The sequence below is a fragment of the Accipiter gentilis genome, chromosome 33, assembly GCF_929443795.1.
Source record: "Accipiter gentilis chromosome 33, bAccGen1.1, whole genome shotgun sequence".
NCBI lineage: Eukaryota > Metazoa > Chordata > Aves > Accipitriformes > Accipitridae > Astur > Astur gentilis.
Window position 1 is genome coordinate 11,907,447 of NC_064912.1, and position 20,300 is coordinate 11,927,746.

Genomic DNA, 20,300 nt, shown 5'->3' on the forward strand with positions numbered 1-20,300 from the left:
AAGAAATACTACAGCAGAGCACCCAATTTGACACAACTCTAGGAGCATTACAGAGCATTTAAGCACTAACAGCAAAACTGAGAGTTTCGCATACAATCTGCACCTCTATTAACTAAACTTTGGCTTCTCAAGCCAGTAATCATGAAAGGAAGACCTTTCCTTTAGCATGCCTAAAACTGAAATTCATCCTGCCACAAAGAAGCAGTTAAACATGCTTGCTTAGCACACCATGGAATTTCAGTCTTGATGCACATACATTTTTTTGTAGAGACTTAACATTTCATGCTTGGATGCTTAACATCCAAGAAATATTAAATCACAACTCAAATATCTAGACTGATTGTAACAATCTGTATCTTTATAACATTACAGTACATTACCTATTGGAATTCCATTGACTTCTTTGTGTAAGTTTGAGCTTTCTCCTAGAAGGATCGAATTCTTTTGAAGCTTTAAGGACCAGTTAAGAATATCACACACAGGAATATTTTTCAAATAAGATATTATTTCAGATTGGTGAAAAACAGAGCTAAGTCAATTGATCAGATAATGAAATAACAGAAACTACAATGTCACAAAGAAGGCTTTAGTTTTGACTTAGCATTTAGCAAGACATTAAAATGATGTGTTAAATAATCTTGCTGATTCTGGGACTATAAACTAGCTTCAGGAAAGCATTCAGCTCATGCTTAAGACTTCAGTGCTTACTTCCCTCCCTGGACAAACCATGTTTTCTGCACTGGGACTTTCTATTCTGAATGTAAAAGTACTTCTATAAGATGTATAGTTCCACCAAATACACTGCACACGAAAAATCTGAGAAGTACAAACTATTACCATGTGCTTTTCAGAGTACAAATGAACAGGTCTTTTAACAAAATTAATACATCATGCCTTCTCACCAAGGAAAGTACCATGACCTGCTTCCCACCTCCCACCCATGTACTGGAGAAGTACATGGTGTAGAAGAATCAGGTGTATGATAAAGAAACTGTTAAAGAGACCCTATGAACAAAACCAAACCCTTCTTAAATAGCATACAAGGGGACTAAGCAGATATTGAAGCTATTATGTCTCATCTATTCCAGGGAAACAAAACAATTTCTAACACTTCTGGGAAGCAAAGCAACAATGTAGGATGAGTATATTAACAGACGGTATGTAGAAAACTATAGTTTATGAATGTCTTGCTCTTGATACGGAGGACATTTAACTAGATAATTGAGAAATAAAGTTCATTAATAAATTACTTTGGAATTTTCAGACTAAGTAATGGAGTTAATTTGACACCTGCAACTGGTAAGACACTTATAGCCTTAAACAACTTGTTTTCCTAAAATGTTTGATATGTACATATTGGTAAACTTAAATAGCAAGAGTATTACAACTCTTAGCCTTATTTGCTTTATATCAGTGTCATGTTGAATCAACAGCATACAACATCTCATATTGTAGCATTTACACATGTATGCAGTTTGCTACCAAATACATCAGTTACATGGTTTAGACATAAACAGTGTATTAAGCAACATTTCTTGGATTTGACCCTCAGGTAAACGTTTTAATGCCTGTCCCCCACCTTGTTTTGCTATGCAAGACTCATGAATATGAACATAACAGGGGTGCACATTGAATTTGTTTCTGTTTTCCTGTTGGTACTTTTACTTCTAGCAATAACAAGAGCTAACTTGTATTTTGTTCATTTTCTGCTTTGCAAACAATTCCCTCCAAAATAATTGCACATGAATATTTGGAGGGATGAACCTAACTAATTAATCAGAAACTGGCCTTACCTTTATTAATGTATGCTTTTGGAAATTTGTCTATACTGACCCTGTGGTGATAAACTTGTAAGCATTTGTTAGGGATAAGTGATTTTTCCAGGAATGATGCTTTAACAGATAAGAAATTAGAGATAAAAATGTATAGAACAAGCAAGGCTAAACTTATAAACACATTCAAATATGGATACACAGTGAGGTTGTTCTCTGCTCTGCTGAACTCAGTGATGTCCCTGTCATTGAAGAGGACTTGAATTTGCACACATTTTTCAACTTTAAATCCCGTGCAGTGAGAGTATAGTTATTAGCTATGGAGTCACTTGGGCTTCGGTAGTAACTCTGTTCTTTGAACGGAGCTGCCAAAGTCCATGATGCTCGTTGCATCAAAGGAGGATAACAGCTGCTCTTAAGGACAAGCTGAAATTGACAAAAAAAGTAATAGTTTTACACAGCACAGTCATTTAAAGAGTCGTCTTAGAGCTAGAATAGAGTTGCAGATCAGTTCATATAAAGAGCTAATACATAAGTCTGACAGAGTCATTTGGTCAGCAATCTATTTTTAGATCCTGATGTTCCACACACGTGCAAGAATAATTTTACTAGCAGTTAATAGAGAAGAAAGAAAAATCACCTGGGAAAAATCTATTGCTTATGCGACACAAATTTCGGGACTGGCTAAATCAGCTCCCATGTCTTATATAAAACCTTAACACATCCTCAGAAGTCCAATTGATGAAAATAAAAATTTTTATCTAAAACTTCATTGAATAATTTTCACTTTTTTACCATTATTTTAGAGTATATGTCTCACTTAAAATTTCCTGTTTTCAAACAAAGTCCAAAATAACCCATTTTCCATCAGAAACTACTTCAATTTCTTAGCAATCAATATCTTTCTAAAGAAAGACATCTTAGATGAACTGAAGTGCTGACACAAACAAGCCAAATGAGCAACTGTGAGGCACTTATGGTGGGGAAAGCAAGCTCTCTCTTCTTCCTCCCCTTCAGTGTTGCCATATGTAATTTTTATTTGTGTTACACAGCAGAGGCTATAGTTGTGCAGCTGTACATGCTATCCATTCTGATCAATGCTGTACCTGTCAAGCTCTCAGCCGGTTTTGGAACAGCAGTCTAACTCAGGGGTTTTTGTGCTCTGTGATAAATTATTGGGGCTGGGGAGGAGAAATCATAATTTGTTTGGAAGAAAAATATTTTTACTATTTGCTTCCTTGCCCAGAAACTTAAACTCAAAATATTTAATCCAAAATTTAACAGCAAATAATAAACTATAAATTTAAAGAACAAATTTAAACTGCCAAGGTTTACTATCCAAATCATAATAGAAGTTGTAACAACACTTTTCTAAATAAAAGCAGCTCTAATGAAGTACCTGACAATCCGTTTAGTACTTTAACTTAGTAATTTAGTTTTTCCTAGTTTTACTTCATCTACCTATATTACCATCTGCCTGGTAATATATGATGCCTAAAATCATGCTAGCACATGTAATTTAATGTGTAACCTAACACAAGGGGAGAGAGCAACATACCTGATACAATTCTGAAGGTGCAGCTGAAGCAGAAGCAGGTAGGGGCGGTAATTCCGGTAACCGTTTTGCATGACTCATGTTATATACAGAATCATTTTCTGACTAGAGAGAAATGAAAAACAACTTCAAAGACATTTATGAAATACACTGTTTCAAAAAAGATACATTCAGAAGAACAGAGACTTTTAGTTTTCATTGGAAATGACATATTGCAACTTTTCTAAATTCAAGGAAACGGACATTCTGTGGAGCAGGTTCCTCAGCAAAACAGGTTTTCAGATTGCACAGTTCTTTGTAATCATTTGATAAAACTTCCAATCACCAATAAATGTCAGACTAAAAAAACCCAACCAAGCAAAAAAAACCCCGAACATTTTTATATCACTGAAAACAATTCAAATTGTTTAAAATATTTTTAGTTATACTAAAAACTCCACTTTGTGTGGAGTTTGTAATGGTATAAACATTGGATATTAAAATATTAAAGCCTACCAGACTGCCAAATTGACAGTGAAACAGCCCAAGCTGCGTGAGCCGCATTACTGGGGAGAAAAAGAACACCAGATTTTTTCATGTCTATAATGACCCAGTTCCAGAAGAAGCTATATTGCCAGGATGCCAGTGGAAGAACAGATTGCTCGCAATGACTCTGCAAAGTGTTCCAATACAAATAAGAGAATACCTAACATATCTTAGGACTATGTTCCATCTCCTCAAGGTGACCATACTTTGAGGTGGCCTTCCAGGACTTCATACAAAGTTCTCCAAGAATATTTTCCAGAATTATTTAGCTTCACAGTGGTTTAAGATTGTTTTGAATGGCAGCTTTCCTTAGCACAGGCCAAAACCTCACCCCTAGTCTGCTCTGAGTTTCCAAAATCAAATTTGTTTAGGAGATTCATGAAGAACAAATTCCCAAATATATAGTGACACTATCAGTAAAAGGAGGTTGAAGTATGTCGTATCTGAACGCCAGTGAATTAAATCTTCATAAAAGAGGATGCTATTACCCAATAAAATTATGTTTGAATAACATACCATCATTTTTACGTAATTTTTAATACATTTTTAGCACGTGGTTATTGCTTTCTGATCTATGACTGGAAAACTAGGCTGCTCAAACTTAGTTTTCCAGCAGACAAAGTTGTGCCCTCCTCAATAGCAAAGTAGAGACCATTTAGAAATAAAATTTGAGAAAGGACTGATCTGATTTACCTCCTTGGTATTCCCCAGCGTGTCTGCACACAGACACACGGAAATCAAGATATTATCACTGCCAGGCATATTTCACTACATACAGCATGAACTGCTCTTGATTAATGACTAAAGGATTGGGCCTTAGGGTACTTTAGAAATGAATAAACCATGTGGTTTATTAGGAGATTTGTTCCTTCTTAGAGGTACAAGAGTTATTAAGCAAGCCATTGTTCATTCTAAAGCAACTCTTCATTTATATGCCACCTAACCCTTCCAAAAGTTAAATAATTGAGCAAAGGAATTAATAAGAAGTGTATTATAAAGGCTTATGTCCAAAGAATATTCAACAAGAATGAGTGCCTTCAAATAAGAGTTCTTCCAATGTCAAACCACTAGCCACCAGTAATAGCCAATTTCATCTGAAGTTTTGAAAAAGTTATCCATTTTTCACAGTCACTGCAGAAAGAACTTACCCTCAGGAGCCTCGGGCTCTGTGTTGGCTTCATTTTGCTTTGGTTTTTTGTTTGCTTAGAAGTTTTTGGTCCTCCCCCTCAATATAAGCATCCTTGTCATTACAGCACTGGGAAAAGCATTAGACACTCATTTTAGGTACTACACAACGTGTCAAAACAGTCAGCTTCCTATCCCAGCTGCCAGGAAGAAAAATCCCAGCTCTCCCCTTACTTGTTTACAACACTAAGCTTTCTGCCTGTCCAATCCACAGGCTCTCTTTTTTTCCATTCCTCTTCAAGCTCACTTTTTACCTTAATCTTTCTAACTCTCTCCAGATGCCTTTCAAGCAACATTTTTTCCACCCTGCTCTTTCTACTTTCTCCAAAACTAGTTTCCGTGCCACTGCCTGTTCTCTTCTAATGTCCCAGGGACTCTGGGCCCCTAATTCCGGTTTACAGCAGACAGAGCCACACATTAATTGCCATGAGAAATGAGTACACATCAAAAGGAATGGGAAAAGAGAAAGACACAGATGCCCAGCACGCCTTACACATCCACCGAGTGCATAAGCAAGCAGGGTAAGAGCAGGTACTACCTGCAGGCACCCTTGTTACCAGTCCCTCTGCCTGTTCCAGCTTGATGAACTTCTCCAACACTCTGCCTTTCAGTCCTCAGCTTCGTCGCCCCAGTTACAGCATAGCTGGTGCTTGGAGACAGGAATTCCCTCCTCCCTCTCTTCCCCAAGTGGAGAGAAAACAGCCTCTTTCAGCACAGTGTTGCGCCAAGCTGTGGTCAGGGAGATTCAATTGTGGAACCAATGAGCAACTGTACAGGTTCATTTTACCTCTGAAAGCTACTGAAAATGTAGTCCTAAGACATCTCAGATATTCTGACATTTGTATGAAAACGCTGCACACAGCAAGGGAGCTCCCAGAGCAATAAAGGCTATATAAACACAAATTTTCTTAGGAAGAACTAGGAAAAAAAAAAAACATTAAAGATTCAAAATCTTGAACCCAAACATCTCTATCACTTTTCCACCATTCAGAATCAAACTCCCTGAAGATCCGAAGACAGCAGGTAGGATACTTCCACTCCTAATTCCTCTAAGTCTGCTTGTATGCATTTGCCTCCCACTCACAGTCATCACTATGTCCTGAAAAAGTCCTCCATCAACTTTCTTCACAAATGGGTATTATTACCATCCGAACTGAAATCTAGCACAGTCTCCTTATACTGACCCTCAAGAGGGCCCTTGTATGTGTTCTGCCAACACAGCGAAACTTCCATTTTAATTTAAACTCTTTCTCAACATCTTTGGATGTTATTTTTCATCCTGTTTTCTACAAACTGTAAGAATGGCTGATATCCCCGAGTTAACAGCACAGTTTTCCTTACATCTTAATGTAATACCAACTAGAAGTGGAACATTGTTCCTGCCTGGCCACATGTGAAAGTTCCTACCATAAACAAAGCTGCTCTTTAAACACAAGCCAGCAGTGTGGGGTACAGAACCGGTGCTGCTAATGGTGGAGCTGGCAAATGCTAGGCTAGTGTGTATGGTAACCCTCCAAATATTTCAGTGCTGCTTTGCAATGTGAGTATTTTCCTGCTAATTCGAGCTGATGCTGGCATGAAGACAAACTCAATTAAGCAGCAGTTATAGTAACTACTGTTCCTCTGTGCACAACAACTCAGATGCTTATATATGCATGTCCTTTGAGGTTAAATAAATTACTTGTGCTGCTTGGCAAACATTAAAACCAGTTACTTTATATAGAAAGAGATTATATGTGAATTTCTAGCAGAATAAATAATTATGCATACCAGGAAAATAATTCACTAAGATGTACAAGACTATCTCTAAAACCGCAGCTATGGCATGTTTCGAAAACAGCCAGAAATATAAAATCTCCAATATACTTCTAAACTCGGTGGAGCCATTAAACTTTATACTGCCATTATCACTGGATCATATCACACTATAATACCACGTTAGTTTTTCCCTATGCTCACTTTAAAAAAATTATACAAAATAAACAAATTGAAATTTAATTTTATATATATATAGTCTGCTAGGAATATCAATACACTACACACTTTAATAATATGAGATATAAATGCTTTAACTGTTCAAGCAAAATAAACTTGCCCTCACCATCCTCTTGCAGGTATCTTGCGTTGGGCTTTTAGAGCCCATGGTCCAAATATGCAAAACTCTCTTTTACTTCCTCTGTCTACACAGATCCTTGTATCTGCAGAACTCATTGAAATCAGCACCTCAAAGACACAGAGCTCTGACAGTCTGATAGGTTAAAACCCCCATACTTTATAAAACCTTGATAGAACTAGAAAGCCCCCGCTTAGCTCAAAATGTCTGTACGTGTCGATTGTCAACATATTGTTTTTCTCAGAACCAGATGTGTGTGCATACGATTCTGTATCAACCTCTCTTTGCGTTCTAAGACCAGCGCGCTCCAAATTAAACATGGTATTTATTTTGTTGCCTTTAAAAAATAATCATGAAACCATTAACGTTCAGTTTTGCAATACTCTCATGGGTGGCACCAATCAAAAACAGTGATTAAAGCATTCATGAGAAGCATGAATATTTTACTGATTTCTAACTGTAATTTACAGCATGAAAAATTCTATCTGTGTAGCAAAAGCTGGGAATTCACTGAAGCTTCGCGCTTGCCTGTAACACCATCGTGATGGCTCTGGAAAGCAGCCAGGCCAAATCATCGTGCAACACACCTCAGCGAGCGTAATTTCTGAGATGAACAGTCCCATCCAAATGCTGGGACACTGTAGAATGCACCGATCTTGCTGAAAACCCAGCTGAATTTTTCAAGTGATTATTCCTCACGTGGAGCATCTCCCCAAACAGGTTTGCCACGTGGCCACCCAAACACCCATGGAGACAGCAGGACAAGGTGGAAACGTGTGGGAACAAGTAACCAGAGATGGAGCAGGAGGTGAAGGCGGTTATGCCAGATGAAATGTTCCACAGCTCCCATTCCACTACACCACACAGCGTGACTGCCTCAACAGCCACAATCCACCTAAAGCTGCCTTCGTAGCCTCCCACCCGACGGCAGCAACCCCTCCGGCTGGGATGGTGGGATTACATCCCGCCGCTATCTGACCGGCTCTGGCACCGGGATCTAGATCTGACACCCTCAGCCAGCCGCTCCTCCCGCCCTGGCCCACCGCACCCCCAGTCTCTTGGGGCTGAGCATACCCCTGCACACAAAGGGGAACTGCAGGGCTATCGCAAATACCCTCATTTTCTACCCTTAATTCGAAAAAGCTCCTAAAGCCACACAAAACCCTGGCACGCTCCGAGGGTGCCCAGACCTGAGAGGCTGAGGCAGGGCCGGGAGGGGGGTGGTGTTGTGTGAAAGGCAGGACAGGCAGTGGGACATAAAAGGGCACAACAGGGAAACCAATAAAAGCCTCTAAGCCCCCGGGCGGCCTGTGGGAACCTCCCTAGTCCCTTCCTCGCTAAACACCCCGCCGCGGTGCCCCCGCCACGCCACGGGTGTCCCTGCCCCGCTGCTCCGGCCCTCTCCTCTCTTCAGCCTCCCCAAGCGCCGGGCCCTGCCCGCCGCGCCGCCGGCCCCCGCGGGGAGGAGACAGCGGCGGGAGGGCGGCGGCACCTCCCTCGGCCCCGGCAGGCCCAGCCCGGGCCGCGCCGGGCGTTGCAACCGGAGGGCGGGAGGGCGAGGCGCTGAGAGGGGCTGCGGCCCGGCGGGCAGCCGCCGCAGGTGAGACGGACGGCCCCGGCTTGGCGGGGAGGCGGCCCGTCAGCCCTAGACCGCCGCTCGGTCGCTAGCGGGAGGGTCGGCGCCAGCGGCGCGGCGCGGCGCAGCGCAGCCCTGCGGGAGCGGCAGCCGCGTTCCCCTTACCTCCCCCGGCTCGGGCGGGCGGCGGCCCCCAACCCACCGCGACGGGGCCTCCCAGCCGCCAGCGCCGAGCCCCTGCGGCGGGGCAGCGCGGCCCCTTCAGCCCTGCGCGGCCTCCGCCCGCACGCCCGCCCTGCTTGAGGCGGAGGGGGGCAGACCCGCGCTACGCCCCAGCGCTACAGGCCGGGGGAGGGCGGCCCAGGGCGCGGCGGCTGCTGCCCGGGGACCCGCTTGAAGGGCAGCGGCAGCGCGCCTCGGCGCTGGCAGCGGGGCGGGGTGGGATTAATCGGCTCCTCACCTCGAAGGTGTTAGGCCGCGGGTGGTGGCGTGAGGGAAAGGTAAAACGGTCGGGGCTCGGGCGCTGCCTGCCCCGGCGCGGGCGTTGTCGGTGGGGCGGCTTCCTCCGGCGGGAGCTGCTCCCCCACCGCGGTCGCTCTCCTCGCCGCTGCTGCGAGGAGCAAGGACTCGGGCGCTGCTGTGTGAAAAGGCCGTGTAAACAAAGGGAGGGAGCGCGTCCGGAGGCAGAGCGTGAAGTAGCAATACTGACGCGGTGACCGTTCGGGTTTACGAGCAGGGAAACACCTCTCTTAACCTTCCCCTGGGACGGGTCCTCCGGGCAACGACAGACTACGTTTTCGAGGGGGAAGGGAGATTTTTGTTGAGCTGATGTTGTCTTTAAACTGTCACAATTAAGTATGTTCAGAGCGTTTGGAAGCATTTCGCCTTTATACGCAGAGTTCTGAAGCTGTACAGGGTATGGCTGCAATTCTGAACGTGAGGCTACTTACGAAAACAAGTGTTATTAAGGTGTTACAAGCTTCCAGGACTACTAGCGATAAATTGTCCACGTGGATTGTTAGAATTGACCTTTTTACTGGTAATTCAATACCCTCACCGTTATATGTGGGGTTAATGTTATAAAGGAAGAAGGTGAGAGTCACCTTGTATCTTGATACTTGGGATTTCGGAGTCTCAGAAAAGCTTTCGGGGACTAGCCACCTACTTTAGATGTCCTTTTGTAAAAGTAATGTTTTAGACTCCGTGGATCACATTAACATCTGAAATCTACGTTCTCTGTTGTTGCAAACGAAATACTTCATTTTCAAAAAACATCTGTGTGAGCCTGTTACTAATTGTACCTTAATTTTAAGGAAAATTGGATGGCTGAGTGAGAACTGGTTGTTCAAAAGATTCACGCTCGTGGCTGAGGATTACAGCATGTCTAAAGAAATGCAAGAACTGCAGAAGCAATGGCACTCCGTGGTGCAGTCCATCCATAGCAACTCAAATGTGGGTCTGGATTATAATTTATAATATGTTTATAAAGATACTCCTTTCATAACTCTTGGAATATCTCACCCCAATTTATTTAAACGCAATTTCAGAACTTCTTTTGGGGGCTGGAGGGGAATGGGTACTCTCTTTTTAAGTGAATGCTGAGGAGCCTATGGGAAGGGCTGTCCTCCTACACCTTCAGCAATCAAGAAAGAGGGAAGGCTGTTCTGCATTTCTGTGTTTTACTGGTATAACCATTTGAGATAGTAGAGTGGCATTTTACTTAAATGGTTGTGCCGCTATAAAAAGAACTAAAACTGCAATACATATTTCCTTAAGGGACAGGAAATGTCTCTACTACAGTAAAGTTCTAGTGTGTAGGTATGACTGCATCTGTAAAGAGGATTTTTAAAAAATATTATAATTTTATATATATAATTTTATATTATAATTAGCAGACATGCCTGCACTGTACTTACGGTCAATATACGAGCAGGTTGCAGATATTACTGAGGCATGAAAAAAAGAAAAAATCATCATCATTTTTAAATGTTACAGTATCTTTTTTTCTTAACAAATACAGTTCTCTAGATCAAAATCATAGTGTTGAGACCCCACTGAAATACTGTGCAGCTAAACTGTGATTTGGGTTTTTTTAACTTGTTTTCTTACTTGTTTTCAGGTTCTTTGTTTTGTTTTGTTTTTTTTAATTTGTGCAGGAATGGAACTGGGAAGTCCAAGAGAAACATGTTTGTTCTTGGTAGAATTGTATTTGCTATGAAGTTATCTAAATTTGTAGTAAGTCTTCATGCTTTTGAAATACAGGGACAACAGCTGCCCTCTATTCAAGCTGCAGACTTACAAAAAGATGCTACCTGCAGTTCACTGAAGTAGCAGTGACCTTTAAAAGTTATCTATGACAAGATAAAAAAAAAATCTGAAATGTTTTTCTTTCATCCGCAGGTTGTTGCATTTATGAATTCTCGTGTTGGCCAGTATTTAGATGACCATCCTTTTGTTGCCTTATCGCTCCTGATGTTTATTGCAGTGTCTGCTATTCCCGTTGCATTTTTCCTGATTTTTGTTGTTACAACAGCCCTAATGGCCTGCGTTGGTGTAATAGTCATGGAAGGTATTATATGCCTGCATGTATGTACTTACTTATTCCCTTCTAAGGCATGATGTCTTGTCTTTTTTTAATTCTTCCTTCTGGAGACCCCAGTTCAGCAATTGAGGATTTCTGCATGTAGTCCTTGGGTCTCAGCCGTAGTGAAACTCTTAATACAAGAATAGTAATCGGATTAAGTGTAGTCTATACAGGGGAAATCCTATTTCCCTTTCTAATCATCTCAGCCACCAGGATATGCCTAAACCAGTTATCTTGATCATGCATAGCTTTTATAGAGGCCTGCTAGTTGATTGCAGAAGACTTGTTTTCCCAAATGGTTTGAAATTGGGGTTGTGGTAGAACGTCAGATGTTCTAATATACTTGTATATAAACTTGTTTAAATAACAACCTGATTTTCTTTTTCTAGGTGTTATAATAGCCATAGGTGGCATAGCCCTCCTCTGTGTGCTGTGTGGCCTGGGTGCACTTTCACTAGGAGTTTCTGGAGTACTTAGTGTTTGTTATGTCGTTTTTTCAACTCTGGTCAACTACTGGTATGCTTCAAGGTGAGTATTGATGTCTTGATCCATGCTTGGGTTTCAAACTCTGCAACTGTACTATTGCATTGATTACTTTATTCTACGTTAGCAACTGTTGCTTAGTTTAACAAATGTTTCTTGAATGCTAGAGCATTGTAGGGTTTAGGGTTATTCCATGCGGGGCCCGGACAACAGGACACCAATGTGATGATTAAAGTCGCCAGTTTATTGAGCCTAGCTGATCATTCTTATACAATTCTCTGAGTTGCTTAGAAGCTTTGATTGGCTGCTGCATGCAAGCATTTGGTGTCCACGCAAACAACATAAAATATCGATACTGTCCACGTGCATAAACATAAGATACAGTTAGTTATACTCACTCTGTACATGCGCGTAAACACAGGACATAATTGGCTATATTAACTAGAGCATGCAAAACTTGTCTGAGTCCAATTGGCCAAGATAAGCCCCTGAATTGAGGTTGCTTGTGCCAAGTTCCCTTTATCGTGGAATGCGCACCTGTGTTTTTCTAATTGGGATCTTTCTTTTTCTATCTTCTTGTTTATTCTGTTCAAGGCCTTCTAAAGGCATCTGGAATGCTCTTGCAACCATGAGCTACTTTCAGGCCCAGTAACTAAGTTCCATATAATTGACCCCAACAGAGCATCTCTGGCTACACTGGTGGCTTAATGTGCAGCATACAAGTTTCTAGTCACCAATATATATTTTAATGAGAGTTAGTACATGCCTTCTTGCCTATTTACAAAAGAGGACGTGTAAATAGTCTTTAAATGTGCATGTGCTAACACAACACGACATCAAGCAATAAAATACAACTTTGTGTCACTCAGAGTATTTGTTGCTTTAAATGTCATTAAAACACACTTCCAAATTGGACTTTGCCTAGAGGATGAACCGTTTGCAGTTTTTTCTGCATGATGACCCAGCTATGTCTGCTTACCTGCATTTGTAGAGTAAAGGACCAAGATTAGTTGTAGATTTGGAATAGGCAGAGGCATACTTAAAAGGGGCAGTGTGGCCAAAATAGAAATTACAGGTTTTACTTGATGCTGCACATGTGCTGCTTGCACATTATGTCTCCCCTATTTCACTCAGCATTGCCTTAGCCATGCTTCTTTGTACTGGCTAGGAGTAAGAGGCACTAGCTGGTTGTGCTGGAGTGCCACCTGTTGCCCGCTTAAATATCTACCAGGGAATGAATAATGATAATCACTTCTTAAACATAAGGGAGAGCAATAAGAAAAATTACAGCTGCTCCATCCTAGACTTCCTGAGTGTGCTCCTTCGTCACAGCTGTGGACACACAAAACTGCTTGTGGAGCCCATGATATTGTCAGGATGACAAGACCATGGTGCAAGGCCCAGTGTGCTTGCATTTGTTCCAAGGGTCCATAACACTCCTCCAGGATATGCTGCCAGGTCCATAAAATTGCCCACCAATTCCAGAAAAGACTTCTTTTTTTTTCATAGCATATCTGAATATGCAACCCAACCTACAGACCAGTCATATCAACTTGCAGCTCTGATGTTAAAACAGATAATACCTGCTCTTTTTGTGTTCCTGTGTCTTTTGAGAGAAGCTCTGGTACACCAGCAGTGGATGTTCCAGGAGTCTCAAGACAGGTTTACATATCATGTTGCTCATCTTTTTTGAGCGAAAAGTTAGAAGACCATAATCTTACAGAAGAACAGACTGTAAAAGCATTCTTTTCTCTTGTATACAGGGGTCAGATAAAGAAGCAGGAACTTAATGGAAGTTTGCCACAGAAGAGTCCATCTGTCTTGGATCTTTCTGCCAATAATGGAAAGAACGAATGAGTGGGTTTCTCCCCACTTCCTTCATAGGCACTTAACTGTACAACCCTGACCTTTGCAATATAACTGTTTACTCGTTGAGCATTCAACCACTCCTTATGGGAACTGATAAAATCAATATGCATCTTACATTGTCACTGTAAAACTAATAATAAGAATAACCATTAAGCAGCGGAGCATTGTGATATTAAGTCTGTGAGCATAACGGAATGTTCCACAGAATTTTGTAAAGGGATGTAATAATAACTGCTACTGTCAAGTCAGTGACAATTAGGTGAAAGAAAGGCTAGGTAGGTATTTGACTTCCCATTTGTTACTGGAGTTCTGGGTGTACTATCTTTTGAAATTTGTACGCAGCAGTCGGTCATTTTGATACATAAGTGTCAAAGCTCAGAACACCAGAAATGTCTTTTGAATGTTAAAAAAAAAATTTAAGCCTTAGCAGCCTTTGTTAAAATAGTATGAGCACACCATGCTAATACTTTATATTTATTATATGAGGAAAATTGGGGTTTATCATGTGTTAAGTAAGTCATGGTATCAGCTTTTATATAGCTTCAGATGTTGCATTATTCTGAAGGGATGTTTTCCTTGTTCTCATTGCCTCATCACATCAATGGTATGCAGTTAGGTCTTGCATTTTGTCATATTTATTTAGGTATTTAAATTGCCTGTTTTGCTTTTCAGTTGTAACTTCTTGTATGTTATTTAAACTTTTTTCATTTTTGCAAATGCTATAATATTTTTAAGCATTAAGAAAATATCTAACTATATTAGTTTAATACAGTGCTGTTTGTTTAACCAGGTTGTCTTGTTATTCTGTTTATTCTACAGTAAAAACAACTTTTCCAGACCTACTTGTAGGAAGGGCTACATTTGGAGCTGAATTTTTCTCCTCAGTTAACACTAAAAAGTACTTTGGCTGGCCAATATTGCTGAGCCCCAAACTGCAGATCACTCCCCTTCTCATGGAAATGCAGAAGCCTAAGGACTAAATTAGTGTAAAACTCGAGCTTTGCATGAGCCAACATGCTGTTTGACTCCAACGTGGAGTCAGTTTGTCTATCATCTGAGCTGTAATGTGTTCCACATAGTATTGGTGGTAACATTTTCAGCTGTAGTGATAAGCTGGCCCCACCCTTCAGCAGTAGAGTGAAGGCATCCTTAGCCTTATTCTCCATTACTGTCTGCAGGAGACACACAGGACCTGATGCTAGTTCATAAACTGCTCTAGTATTTACTAAATTCCAGTTAACTATGAAGGATTTACAGAATGGAGACCATAACAGGAGATTTCTTTCATAATTTACTAAGTAGATAAAAATGTTCGTTTTTTCAGGTGCTTCAAAGCTTTACTCCCAACCACGTATATTTTTTTTAACTTTTGGTTGATAGTAGTATACAAGTGGTAGGAAAGAAAAAAAGAAACAGGAAAAGTACTTTCTCTACTTTCCTTGTAAGAAAAGCTAGTGCTGTGATACTGTTTACATGACATACAGCCTGGAGAAATCCATCCAAAATGTGGAAAAAGATTTAACATGAATATATGTACATAGTTTTTTACATAGCTGGTATCATCGCTTTAGGATCAAATCTGCAGCTGCTGTTAATTACAATAGAGCTCTGCCAGTTCACAGCAGGTGAGGATCAGTGGGGGAAAAAAGTAGAATGCTGTTCTTAAGAACTGTGTGGTGCTGCACAGTGATGCACATCACAGCTGTAGGTAACGCAACCTAAAAGCAAATTGCCTAGTGCATACACTGGACTGCAAAAAACTGAAATATACTAGTGTTTGCAAATGAGGAGACTCCAGCTAGGTAGTATGGTGGGGGCATTGAGATGAAGGAGGCATTTTGCACTGGCTGGTAAGTGGAATACATTATCCCTTTTGCAAATGGACTGGTACCTGCTTTTAAGAGCACTGAAATAACTATTTCTAAGTGCTAGAAGTCCTTAAAACTAGCAAAAGGTGAGCCTTGAAATAGCATTCTAGTCATTACAGGATCCTGCCTTTCACCAGACTACTGGCCCCCATCATCAGGATACAGTTTGAGTCTAATCTTACTTTCCAAATCTTACTTTTTCTAGGCAGTAATGCCTTCAATCTAGGAGTTTACTGGCTACTAAGAGCAGACTAATGGTTGAGGGAAATAAGGCAATGATTAATGTGACTGATGATAACGCAAGTCACCACCTCATTTGTTTCCAGTGTTTTGCCTTTTTTACATGCTGAACTGCTGTAATTTCAAATACACCTAGAAAATAAATCCCTTGTTTATCTCCTATTCTCTTCTATCAGTCTGCCTACAATGACACGTACGTAGCTGTTACTGTGCTCAAGAGCTCAAAACAAATTGAAATGGAGAAAGCACTTCACAGGAAGGAAATAATGATGCTGTTTATCATCTGTGCTGCAACTTACCAGGAACAGCCAGAAAACACTAGCTTTCTGTGTACTTACACAGCTTGTACCTTTTCACTTCTAGGATGATCTTGCTTCAGAATCTAAAGAGACTATCCCCAATCTATATTTGCAAATCCTGCTGCAAACTTGACTTTAGATTAACATGGTTCTTTGCAGAATTATACGGAGATATTTATACTCAGATAGACCCTGAAAGCACTGTCCTCTCAGTGCTGGCTGCCCATCATTTTATTTAGAGGATTTTATTTACTTCAGGCCCCATTTGCCTCTCCAGAGCTCAAGTTCATTACTTAGTCTATCAGTGGATCCCAATCACTGCCTTCAGCACTAAAATGAAATTCTGCTCTCCCTGAAAGCGTATTTCCAGCACTCTGCTGCCAGTTTGGTGACAGGAGCTGCCTCATTACATCCTGGCATCACTTTTGCCTGGTGGTGGTGGTGGTGCAGGGAGCAGAGGAGCTGCTTTTTAATTTGCATTAACAGCCTCTGCTGATGCTTAGAGCAATGGCTTTCTGAGCAGCCCCACAGATCTCCAAGGAATGTGCAACCTTTATTCTTTCAACATGAAACGCTAACATCTTCAAGCTGCTGATAGGGACCAATTTTTCCTGAAGGATGGATTTTAAAACGAATCACACTAAGAGCTTGAACAGCTGCATCCCCAACAGCTCCAAGGCTGTTCAAAACTTTTCTCTGTCTCATAAGTGCAATAAACAGCTAAGTGAAAATATACATTAGTGTGTATAAACTATAATAGGTGTAGGGGGGGAATTAAAAAATCACTTATGTGAAATGGTTTTGAAGAAAGCCTGTATGTGGATATTGTTATCCAAACAGTTGAGCAATATGCGTGTCAGAAATATGAATATATGTATTGAAACATTTATTATATATGTATGCATTTGAAAGGGTCTAAATGCACATACATGGAATGATATACACACTGGTGCTCTTCCATTCTATTGTTAATATGTGCATACGTATGAAGGGAAGAGCAGGTGTATGCACATTTGATTAGAGACACATGTCTTAATGCATTCATTTGTGAAAGCTACTGAAAAAGCGCCTGTGTGTTGTTAGACACAACCACACACACACAAAACACTTCGTCATCTTACACGCGCCTAAGAAATCCGTTACTGTTTGCATTCAGAGCGCTCGCCGGCTGTTAGAAGCCAGAACATCCATAAGGCATGTTCTCACCAGCGGTCCTGGCACAGCTGGCTTTTTCCTGCCTACACTTGTCTCTGCGGGTGACCCCCGCAGGATGAGCTAGGGCAGCTTCATCATGCCCACCCAGTTTGGCATTACCTGCCTGTTGGCTGTTATTGGTAACAGCTTGGTTATCTGGACAGTTCTACAAAAATCTGGCCCTAGCCAGACATCATCCTCAGTCTTTCCATGGTGGACCTGCTTTTCCTCCTGGGCATGCCCTTCCTCATCCACCAGCTGCTGGGGAACAGAGCTTGGCACTTTGGAGAGACAATGTGCACCATCATCACTGCCCTAGGTGCCAACAGCCAGTTCACTAGCATCTATGTCCTCACTGCTATGTCTATCGACTGCTACCTGGCCACCATCCGCCCCTTCACCTCCCCTCCCCTCCAGAAGCCCCCGTGACAATCCTTGTCCTCTGCATGCTCTGGGACCTTCCCTTCCTCAGCATTATACCCCTGTGGCTGTATGCTCAGCTCATCCCTTTACCTGGAGGTCTACTAGGCTGTGGGATTCGTTTGCCAGACCCCCAGAGGGGCATTTATTGGTACACTCTCTACCAATTCTTCCTGGGTTTTCCCATCCCTTTTGCCCTCATCACAGTGGCTTACAGGAGGATCCTGCTCAAGACGGCCAGGTACTCAGAAGCGCTGGGGAGCCAAAGCTGCACCAGGGCTCAAACCAAGAGACTGACCCATGCAGCGATTGCTATTTGTACGGCCTTCTCCATTTTCTGGGCACCTTTCCACAGCCTGCAACTTGCCCAGCTCACCATGTCTTACTCCACCCTGCCTTTCTACTACACCTACAACACAGCTATCAGCCTGGGTTATGCCAATAGTTGTCTGAACCCCTTCATCTACATCTTGCTGGGCCAAAATTTCCAGAGGAAACTTGGGGTCCCTGTAAGGCCAGCAGCTGCAGGGCAGACTTCCCCAAATGGGAGCAAAAGCATTCGGGAGGATGCACTCAAGTCAGGGCAGCCACAGCTGCATTTGGGGTCCAGCTCTGGCAGGTAGCAAGACCCACAATAATTCAGGTATGCCCCCACAAGCCAGCCCCTCTTCTCTTCCAAAGAGACACAGGCAGGGGCAGGCAGGTGAGCACCATGCACCACATGTCCTATGGGATGGATCATTACTTGGCCTGAAGACAGTCAGGGTAGCATTTGGGCAGAAGCTCTATTTGACATCATATTCCTATTTACATCTTCCCCAACAGTTATGAATTATATGCTCTCCAGGCGATTAAAAGCTCTCAAGCCCTTTGTTAGATTACCCCACATACTAAAAAGAGTTTGGTGCAAACCCCCAGACAAGCAGTGACCCTCAGCCCAGGGCTGAGACACTGCCACGATTTGAAACTTGGGAATGTTCAAGTTTATTTCTTGCTTTAAGCTCAGTAAAGAGAAAGAAAGGTATTGACACTGTTCTGGATAATTTTTCTCCTGAAACATGGTTCAGGAGCATAAACACATTTCACAAAAATTTTAAATACAACAAGCAAGTTCTCATCTCCTTTCTAATGTACAAGCTCCATGACATGTTTAACAGTAGATGAGACAGTCATTTTTCTGTCGTTTTAAAGCCAACAAAACCACCCATTTTCCAGAATCAGCAATTGTCAAGAAGTCCCGTGAATATTCCTAAATATTTTTAAATTAAAACTAACCCTATTGATTTATTCCCAATCACTCCAAGACACAGTTCTGTACCATCTTGTTTGGGGACAACAGAAACCTGAGTTAAACAGGAGCTATCATTAAGTTACCAAGTTGCTTTGCAGTAGAAAGTAATGATTAGATCCTATCTACATAAAAGAAGAAAACAGAATAGTTTCTTGTCCTTGGCAGCATATCACGTGCACATGCATATCACTGTGGTATTTCCTCAGCTAGCAGCAAGCCTTTAGTAAATACATATATTGAAGCATATTGCTCAGGTTTTCAACCTGATTGTAGGTGTCTCAGTTTTCACGTGCCCATCTTGAGCAATTTTGAAAGGACTTGACAGTAGCAACCACTGAGCACCCATTCTCTGACAATCAAACATCTCTGCTGCACATGGCAACCAAAAATTACTGGGGTTTAGTTTTGAGACACTATTATTCTACTAATAGCAGGCATCCAGAAAAACAGGCAAAAGCAGAGGTTGTACACACTTTTGTTTTAAAGGAACATTTGCCTCTTTATCAAATTAAAGCTGCTTAAAAAGTGCTTTTATATTTCAAGAGAACATAAAGGCCAGACCAAATTCTTTATCAAGAATACTCAGTTGCTAGAACATACAACCTACTTTAATTTTAATAAATTAAAAGTTACAACCTTCATAACTAGCTTGATTTATTCCTACTCCTAAAAGTAACTAAACATCAGCACTGCAAATGAAGAAACATACCTATGATTATTTATGTCCTCCATAACATGGGAGATCTTTACCTCTTGATTTCCAGGAGCCGTTTATTTTATTTTAATAGCATGTTAGTTCAGCAAACAACTATTACAACACCACATAGCCAGCAATCCCTGAGGCAAGGCTGCCTCCAATAGCTTTTCAGGAGGCATTTCCATAGACAGAGCAATAGAACCATTACACCCATCTCAAGTGACAACACTCAAAAGCTTTAGACCCCAGCTCATATGTGGATACTCAGCTGAAGGGATTTAATCCTTTCCCCTGGATTTCCATTATACTCTCATCTTTTGTTGAAGGGAGCAGGCTTAATAAACTCAGACACTGAAGCAAGTGAACTTATTCCAGCTCAGAGTCTGGCTCCACATGAACCATTTCCTTCTGCATTTTAAATTGCTTTCTCATTATGTAATTCATTCTGTCATCAGCACTTATCTGGAGCTAAAGCTGTGAATGCTCAGTTACCAGCAGGTTACCATGGCACAGTTTCACTCCTGCTGCCGACCTTTGTGTGTTTATCAGTCACTGTCATTTCAAAGCTTCTCACCACGTCCTTTTAACATGATCTGCTTTCGGTCCTGTGCCATCACCACATTAGCATG

General features: G+C 41.6%; 3 protein-coding genes across 3 annotated transcripts in view; 2 read left to right on the top strand and 1 right to left on the bottom strand.

Annotated features, from left to right (window-relative positions):
* DNAH3 (dynein axonemal heavy chain 3) overlaps positions 1–9,441 on the bottom strand; it is a 65,857-nt gene extending 56,416 nt beyond the window's left edge. Inside the window, exons 1-5 of the mRNA XM_049791259.1 lie at positions 9,187–9,441; positions 5,001–5,107; positions 3,331–3,432; positions 1,973–2,198; positions 381–450 (exon numbers count right to left, since the gene is read on the bottom strand). Of these exons, the coding sequence (XP_049647216.1) occupies positions 381–450; positions 1,973–2,198; positions 3,331–3,432; positions 5,001–5,033 (431 nt within the window). The 5' untranslated portion in view covers positions 5,034–5,107; positions 9,187–9,441. The remainder of the gene's footprint in view (positions 1–380; positions 451–1,972; positions 2,199–3,330; positions 3,433–5,000; positions 5,108–9,186) is intronic.
* LDAF1 (lipid droplet assembly factor 1) lies at positions 8,581–14,448 on the top strand. Its single transcript, XM_049791258.1, has 5 exons — positions 8,581–8,750; positions 10,040–10,178; positions 11,127–11,295; positions 11,700–11,838; positions 13,557–14,448. The coding sequence occupies exons 2-5, from the start codon at positions 10,107–10,109 to the stop codon at positions 13,648–13,650; spliced, it is 474 nt and encodes a 157-aa protein (XP_049647215.1). The 5' UTR covers positions 8,581–8,750; positions 10,040–10,106; the 3' UTR covers positions 13,651–14,448.
* A 2,912-nt stretch (positions 14,449–17,360) lies between these two features.
* On the top strand, positions 17,361–18,306 carry LOC126034227 (melanin-concentrating hormone receptor 1-like). Its single transcript, XM_049791678.1, is given in 3 exon segments — positions 17,361–17,445; positions 17,448–17,684; positions 17,687–18,306. Coding segments are annotated over 3 exon segments (942 nt in total).
* Positions 18,307–20,300: the final 1,994 nt, after the last annotated feature.

Excerpts from the sequence above, each read along its gene's own strand:
- LDAF1 (XM_049791258.1), top strand. The coding sequence starts at position 10,107 with ATGTCTAAAGAAATGCAAGAACTGCAGAAGCAATGGCACTCCGTGGTG. Across the intron at positions 11,296-11,699 it reads TGGTGTAATAGTCATGGAAG|GTGTTATAATAGCCATAGGT; the intron begins GTATTATATGCC and ends TTCTTTTTCTAG. Across the intron at positions 11,839-13,556 it reads AACTACTGGTATGCTTCAAG|GGGTCAGATAAAGAAGCAGG; the intron begins GTGAGTATTGAT and ends TCTTGTATACAG.